The 8,747-nt window shown below is 44.3% G+C and overlaps 1 protein-coding gene across 1 annotated transcript in view; it reads left to right on the top strand.

The window, feature by feature from the left end:
- Positions 1-388: 388 nt before the first annotated feature.
- RIC1 (RIC1 partner of RAB6A GEF complex) overlaps positions 389-8,747 on the top strand; it is a 62,856-nt gene continuing 54,497 nt past the window's right edge. Inside the window, exon 1 of the mRNA XM_026703730.2 lies at positions 389-1,043. Coding sequence (XP_026559515.2) covers positions 903-1,043 — 141 coding nt within the window. The 5' untranslated portion in view covers positions 389-902. The remainder of the gene's footprint in view (positions 1,044-8,747) is intronic.

Raw genomic sequence — 8,747 nt, 5'->3', positions numbered from 1 at the left:
CAAAACGATCTTTTGCCGATAAAAACACAAATGGTTTTTTCCTTGCGGGAGAAAGAGAGCCGAGTCTGCATCCCGCGAAAGCCAAAAGCAAAACCGTGACCGCTTCCTCCCCGCCCCCGATTTCGCCGACCGCTCCGGCGATCGCTATCCAGCCCGCAAAATGGAGAAGTCCTCCCCTGCACAGGAAATGTGAGGGAGGGGGACGGGGCAGGATTTCTTTTTCTCCGTTCTAGCCTTTCTCGGTGGTTCTTCCGCAGATCTTAAAACGTCACCTCCGGTTGGATTTTTCTTTCCCTCCCCCTCGGGCCCTGGAGCCAATCGCGGCGTCCTCTGGCCCGAATTCTCCGCCCCTTTTCCCCCAACCAGTCCTGAGTTACCGTCCTGAGGCAAATAGGGCTCGCTCACTCCTTCGGGTCCTATGCGTCTCTCGCTCGCTCTTTCTCTTTCTTCACCCCCCGCCCCCACTTTCAGTCCACCGCCAGACGCCGACGTAGCAGAAAGGAAAAGAGATGGCGGCAGCGGCGGCCGAGGCAAAGGAAGCCGCGGCGGGAAGAGCGCGAGGCACCCGCAAGGTTAAGGCGACGTTGGGAGGGCGCCGGCTCGAGCTGTAACCGTCCTTTCCCCTTAGGACGACCCCCGCCCCTTCCTACTCCCCTGTCCCGTTGCTTCAACCCGCCAGAAAGGCAGCTCCGACTCCCTTCCGAGCGCCTCTCAGCCTATCCAGGGGCGACGCCGACCTCCGACTGGAGTTTCCCTCCCTTCGCTATTATGCTGGTATCTCTCGGGAGCGCCGAAAGCGTCCCGGCCGCCCGAGACAGATGCTGAAAACCCTTCAGGCTCCGGCCGCCGTTTCTGCCTGCTAGGACGGCGCCTGGTCAGGACGCCGGCTTGGCTCTCCGGCCATGTATTTCCTCAGCGGCTGGCCCAAGAGGCTGCTCTACCCTATAGAGGCTCAGGAGCCCCCGCTCGGGATCCAGGCCGACCCGCAACGGACTTTGTTCGCCGTGTTGTCCCCGTCCCAGCTCAGCATCTGGTACAACAGGGTGAGTAAAGCCGCCTCACGCCGTTGTCACCCTATAATCACCCTGCCTTGTTTTGGCTACCGTCTCCTCCCGAAGCTCTCTTCTGCTTTTTTTTTTCTCCATACCTGACTTTTGGCCAGCTTTTCTTCCCCCTCTCGTTTTTGAATAGTGAGAGAGAATTGGGTGTGTGGGTGTGTACACAAATACATACATACATACACACACACACATGTATGTGTATGTGTGTATGTATGTATGTATTTGTGTGTGTATGTACACACCCACACTTACACATACATACACATACCCACATACATTATCTATCTATCTATCTATCTATCTATCTATCTATCTATCTATCTATCTATCTATCTATCTATCTATCTGTATCTCCCCCCCCCCTTTTATCTGTCTGTCTGTCTATATCCCTCATTGGGATGTGGTGCTGAATTGGGAAATACTTTGAAAACGTGGATCAAAAAAAAACACCTTTGGATTTGATTTGTGGTATAGCTAAGGTTGAACATGTGAATGTTATCTTTTTGAATGTGGGTTCTTTGCCTCTTAAATCTTCAGATGGACAGCATAGTTTGTATGTATTTTTAGTTACTTAATAGACTCTAAGATGTGTCAGAAAGTTGAGTGCAAAGGGGTGCTTACTTAAAAAGAAAGGGCTTGTTTTGCAGATTGGCTCTGTTGTATCATCCTCAGAATTATTTTTTTCTTTTCTTTTGAACTTTACTGGTATTTCTGAATCTCAATTCCAGACCTGCCTTCAGGTACATACAGGTAGTCCTTGATTTAAATTTGCTAAGGAGACATTTGTTCAGTTAGCTGTGCCCCATTTTATGACTTTTCTTGTCACAGTTGTTAAATGAAACACTGCAGCTAAGTTAATAACATGATTGTTAAGTAAATCTGGCTTCTCTGTTTGACTTTGCTTGTCCGAGACCACAAAGCGTAATCACATGGAACACTGCAACTATCATAAATACATGCCAGTTTCCAAGCATCTAAATTTTGATGACATGACCAAGGGGATGCTACAGAAAAATGGTTTTAAGTCATTTTTTTTCAGCACTGTTGTAACTTCGAATGGTCACTAAGTGAATGATTGTAAGTTGAGGACTACCTGTAGTTGTTGTGCCTTGGGCATCGGGAAAAATATAATTCCAAGAAGCTGTTCACCACTTTTAAAAGGAGTAGTAGAACTGCATTCTCGATATTTTCCTAACATACCTACATTTTAGGCATATTCCCCTTGAATATCCATTTTGTATGCATGTGACAGTTATGAAAGGCATTTAAGTTTGCATCTGAAATTTTCATAAATTTGAATTCATTTTATACATTTGTTATTCTGTTGGATATCAGGTTCCATGGAAGGAGTAAACAGCACATAAACTGTGCTGTTTATGTAAATTATATAGAGATGTATTTAGAAAGAACCCTAATAGTAATGATGAAGGTAATTCGGTGGGTTTAAATTTTGTGTAAGAGTAAAATATTTTTCAATAACAACTTAGTAATGACATTTCTGACACAGTATAGTGCTGTATACTCAATTACTATATATACCATATGGTGCCCATTCCTTAACAAATATTTCTGTAACTGAATTTTTAAAATATCTTGTAATGTCCCATCAATCTCTTGGTCTAAATTTAGCATCGACACAAGTCCAGAAAGGAAGTTGAATTTTAGTTGTTCCGTATGCCTTAGCTTCTAATTCAGTTGATATCTATGATTCAACATTGTGTTGCAACGGCAGTCTGCTAGTTCCAGTAGTAATATCTTTGTGAGCATTGGTTTCAAAACAGTCAGGTTAGTATAAGTCTACAATTCCCTGCAAAGTTGTTATCATTCAAAATAGTAATCTTAGTATTACTATTAAGTAGTAATGCTAATAGTACTACTACTGCATATGGTTGCATTAGAGGAGAAGTCTCCAAACTTGGCAACTTTAAGACTTGTGGACTTCAACTCCCAGAATTCTTCAGCCAGCTGGCTAAGGAATTCTGGGAGTTGAAGTCCACAAGTCTTAAAATTGCCATGTTTGGGGACTCCTGCATTAGAGTGTCATCTAACTGGGACAAAGCAGTGTGTTTTTAGATGAGATCTGATGTTCTATAGAAAACATAATACTGGAAGGAAATTAAGAAAACAGTGATTTGTAATGCGATTGTATCTGCGCATAGGGCCACCATGCTATCTCTTTTCCTTGAATTTGTATTTGATTCCTACCCTTTAACTCTCCGGTTTGATGTAATGGGTCTTTATATCTTACAATATTATCAAAATCTAAAACATTTGGATGTGTAACTGCCTCCATTGTAGATAACCACAGTGGGATCTTAAAGTAATGTACTCTTTTATCTTTTCCCAAATATTTAGTAACACATTACTTATATAATGCCTTTGAAAGTACAAGTGGTATTTACTCTTTCCATCCCACATAAATGCGTGCCATCCAAGTTGGAGATCAAAGCCCTCTAATGTCAAGATCCTTTTATTTATCAAATTAACCCAGTCTTTAAGCCAGGTTGCTATCACAGCATAGTAGTATGTTTCAAATCTGGAAAACCAAAGCCGCCTTTTTTTCTATCATCCTGCAATAAAATTTATATTTTATTCTGGGTTTTTTCCCTTGCCATATAAATTTGGATATATGTTTATTTAGTTCTTCAAAAAAGCTTTTAACAGTTTTGGCAAAATATTCATTTTTAGTATTGCAATACGGCCTAATTTGTAATTTAGCCCAATTATCTAAGTTTAAATATTTGGATTGTTAATTTATTGTAATTATCTTTTTTAATTGATGAGCACCTAGCTGTCAGCCATACCCCCAAATATTTTACTTTATTTACCACCTGTATCTCTAATCTCTTTGTTAGTTCTTTCTTTTGTTCATTTGTTCTTCCTTGGCCGAAACAGGAGTATTACTCAGCAGGTTTGGATATAGTCCAGTTCTTTTTTCAGGCTTTTAGCCTCCAAATCACTTTACGATCTCCCGACGTTAGCTCTCTCCATCTGGTCGTCGGAGATCATTCGCATTTTCAGACAGTGCTGTTTCGCGCGCGAAGTGGCTGGTGGCTTCGGCATTGCTCTGAGCCCGCCCATCTGCTTGTTCTACCCCCTGCCATTGTGATTCCACATTGCCTTTCTCTGTATCGGCAATAGCGGCGTGGGCATTTTCGCTCTCATCCGAGTCGTATCATTGAGTTTTCCCCTCAGTACGCCATCTTGGTGTGGAAAGCAGTAAGAATTCTTTCCACCCCTTCTCCCGCCGTTCCTTTTAGCCACAAGGAGAAGCCGTCGGAGGCATTTTCCCATGCGGCAGGAGTTTGTTGCTGGGAAGCGCGCATGCGCGCCAAAAATAACAGCCATTGTTTTTGCCTTTACTTTTTTTAAAAAAATGTGTGGCTGCACTATTTGTAACTCAAGCTGTGTGAGGTAGTTTTCCTTCCCGATCAGAGGTTTTTCCTTCTGATAACCTAAGGAATTATTACACCTCGTTTTTTTTATTAGATTCGAGGCCATCCGTGTATTATTGTTGGCTTAACCCTCACAGCCTTACCCAGCAGGACAACAGCGAGCACCCAGGCCCATGTCCGCCTGTGCAGGGAAGCTGTTGAAGGCCTCTCTTTATTATCTTGGCCTTTCAGGCATTCTTAATTTGGCTGTTTGGATATTCACTCTATCAAGCTGTTTCTCTATTAATTTATATGTGTGTGTGTGTGTATGTGTGTGTGTGTGTGACTTTCATTCACTCTAATAATAATAAAATATTCAGTATTAATATCTTAATAAGGAAAGATATTATTACTGTGCTATGACTCATATTATATATACATATATCTTAATTGAAAACAAAACAAGAAGATAAGATATTATCAGGGCAACCGGTCCCTTCTTGGATCAGGCCCCTGGGCGTGCCAACTGCCTCAACTGTATCGCTTTGAATAACGAGCATACTGCATCTCTTTCAATTCAAAATGGCAGGCGGTAGTAGCTCCATTGGCGGACGCCTTAAATTATTCATGGACCAATGGGACTCCTCAACGTCTGATTCCTGGGTCAGAGATACGATCAGATTTGGTCTTGTGCTAGAGTTTCAATCCACTTTTTCATGTCATGCCCTGTTTCCAGAGATCCGGTTAAACGTAATCTTATGGAAACAGCTATCCATCATCTGCTGGACATACGAGCCATCCAACCAGTAGCTACCAATCAACGAGGGCGAGGTTTCTATTCACATCTTTTTGTTGTTCCCAAAAGTTCGGGGGGGTGGGGGGTGGAGAGCAATATTGGATCTGAAACGTCTCAACCGTTTCTTAGTATATCGCAAGTTTAAAATGCACACCCTGCAATCTATCTTACTTTGCATCAGAAAGGATGATGTACTTACCTCCACAGATCTGATGGAGGTGTACCTACACATTGCTATTCAGCCTTCCCACTATAAATTTCTGAGATTCTGTTATAATAACCACCATTTCGAATATGTGGCCCGCCCTTTCAGATTAGCTTCTGCCCCCAGGACCTTCACGAAGGTTCTCGCAGTGCTAGCCGCTCATCTCCGTGATATCCCCATACGATTCCAGTGTTATCCTGATGACATCTTGATTTTGTTATCTTCCGATCGTCAAGCAGTCAGAGATACTCAGAACACATTACAATCCCTACAACAACACGGGTTCTCAATAAATTGGAAAAAGAGTCATTTAACACCATCGACTCGGTTAACCCATCTGGGGCCAGTCATAGATACGGTGGAAGGCAAAGTTTACCTGTCACCAGATCGACTAAATAGCATTCAGTTAAAGAGATCAGGGGTCTTAAGAGGGTGTCCCTAGCAGAACTATCAAAATTGTTAGGCAAGATGATCTCATGTATATCTATCATCCCTTGGACCCGGCTCCACACTAGATCCCTCCAGTGGTTCCTGCTCCCGTACCAGTGCTCCTGCCAAATCAACTCCAAATACAAGGTCAAGGTACCATCAGAGGTCCTCATATCTCTCCTCTGGTGGACCAGACCAGTCATCAACAGAGGCTGCCTCTTCAAAGAGCCACACAGACTTAGCATCACCACCGATGCCAACCTGTTTGGATGGGGAGCGCATGTTCAATTTCTCACAACCCAAGGCCGCTGGTCTGCCATAGAACAGTTGTGCAGCATAAACTGGCTGGAGCTTCAAGCAGTACACCTGGCTCTCCGCAGCTTTCTTCCACAGGTATGCAATCAGCACATACTAATATTGACCGACAACGTAACAGCAAAAGCTCACACGAGCTAAACAAACAGGGGGAACACAGTCGAAACATCTTGTGCGGGAAGCGGAGCGCTTGTGTCGTTGGGTGGAGAGCAAGCTACTTTCCATCAGAGCAGTGCACATTTTGGATCTGTCGAATACACAGGCAGACTGGCTGAGCAGGGCCACCATCGATCAATCGGAGTGGCACCTCCATCCAACTCTGTTTCAAGAGGCAGTCAGGACATTCGGACAGCCGGTGGTGGACCTGTTCGTTTCTCCCCTCAATGCTCAGCTCCCGAGATTTTTTTCTAGGTACCCCTGACAAGGAGCAGAGAACTTCAATTTGCTCTGCTGTCGTTGGCCCCTAGGACTTCTGTATGCATCCCTGCCACTTCCACTGCTTCCCAAGGTCATCCAGAAACTGCTAGACGAGAGGGTGGAGCTGCTTCTAGTAGCTCCTTACTGGCCCAGACGGCCGTGGTTTGCAGACCTCTGCAGTCTATCCATATCAACACCATGGAGAATTCCACCAGACAAGGTCTTGCTAACCCAGGGACCCCTTCAACATACAGACCCTCAATGGTTGCACCTGACCGTCTGGAGGTTGAGCGGAGTCGTCTGAAGAGCGAAAAGTTTTCCAACAGAGTTATCGCCACCATCCAAGCTGCCAGACGCCCCTCAACAACTCGCATTTACAATGCCACATCATCCAGTTTTTGCAAATGGTGTACCAAGTCTCAAATTGATCCCATCTCTCCATCTGTGGCTCAAATCCTAGAGTTCTTGCAAGAGGGACTTGACAAGGGATTATCACCTAATACGTTGAAAAGACAGGTGGTGGCCTTGGGGTCAGTTCTCACTTGTGAAGGTCTACTATCTCTTTCCCATCATCCATGCATACCGAGTTTCCTTCGAGGAGCCACAAATTTATGCCCTCCAGCGGTACACCATTATCCCATCTGGGACCTTAACAAGGTCCTTGTCGCACTCACTAAGGGCCCTTTCGAACCCTTGAAATCATCAAGTCTCCAATTTCTGACATATAAAGTAGTTTTCCTTGTAGCGATCACTTCTGCTCGTCGTCTTTCGGAACTTGCAGCTTTGTCTAACAGACAAGATCTTTGTGTTTTCTATTCTGACTGGGTGGTCCTTCATCCTGATCCTACGTTTATTCCCAAAATTAACTCCGTTTTTCATAGGGCACAAGAGCTGATGCTTCCTAATTTTTGTCCCAGACCATTCCAAGGGTTGGAACTACAATAGCATCGGCTTGATGTGAGGCGAGCATTGCGAATATATATTAACCTCACAGCAACTTTCAGAAAAACGAAAGCCTTATTTGTGTCATTTCAGCCCAACACTGGGGGATGCAAGGTCTTATCTTCTACAATAGGCCGTTGGCTACGGGCCGTGATAGCGAAAACGTATCAGACTCAGTCACTGCAGGTGCCCAGGGGCATAACAGCTCATTCAACAAGGAGCGCCGCAACATCGGCAGCGTGGGCCACACAGGCACCAATAACTGAAATTTGTCGAGCCGCAACCTGGGCCCCTCATTTTCCTATACCACTTAATCACTTTCACTTCTTTTTCTTTCTTTCCTCACTTCTCAAATAAACGGACAATAAGGTTCTATAATTTACTCCTCCACTCGCAAAGCAAATGCTGTTATCTCACCCTTCGTCTCCTCGGGTTTCATGATTCCATTAGTCAGCATAAATCTCTGCCATTGTTTCAGTCAGCTCTCTTGTCAAAAACTCCACTGCTTCATCACACCGCTCAGTTCGGAGCTTCCTTTACAGTATACACCAATATTCTGAAAATCTTCTTTAAATACACTTTTCCAGTGCTCAGCCTGCTGTTTCCCTCTTTTCGCTTCTTTTAATCGACTGGGCTGCTGCATCTCTGGTTCTGATCGTCACGGTTGTCACAATCTCCCTCTTTTGCCGTTGGTTTTCAGGGGGTTCTTCCAGTCTCCGGGATCGCGGCACTTCCCTCTTCCAGTTTACCAAGGGTTTTACAGTTGTTTCCCTCAGGATTTCTATAGTGAGCAGATCTTTTCCTCTGAGCATGCCTGTTTCTGGGATGTTGGTGGTTAAGTACTAATACCACTCTATAAAGCCTTAGTAAGACCACACCTATAGTACTGCATCCAGTTTTGGTCACCACATTATAAAAAAGATGTTAAGACTCTAGAAAAAGTACAGAGAAGAGCAACCAGGATGATTAGGGGTCTGGAGGCTAAAACATACAACGAGCCATTGCAGGAACTGGGCTTGGCTAGTCTAGTCAAGAGAAGGACCTGGGGAGACATGATAGCGGTCTTCCAATATTTGAGGGGATGCCACAGGGAGGAAGGGGTCAAGCTATTTTCTAAAGCTCCTGTAGGCCAGACAAGGAATAATGGATGGAAACTGAACAAGGAGAGATTTAACCTGGAAACAAGAAGAAACTTTCTGACAGTGAGA

Source organism: Pseudonaja textilis, chromosome 2 (assembly GCF_049901715.1).
Source record: "Pseudonaja textilis isolate UNSWEBS1 chromosome 2, rPseTex1.2, whole genome shotgun sequence".
In the NCBI taxonomy this organism is placed as follows: Eukaryota; Metazoa; Chordata; class Lepidosauria; order Squamata; family Elapidae; genus Pseudonaja; species Pseudonaja textilis.
This window is presented reverse-complemented; position numbering and strand designations above follow the sequence as displayed.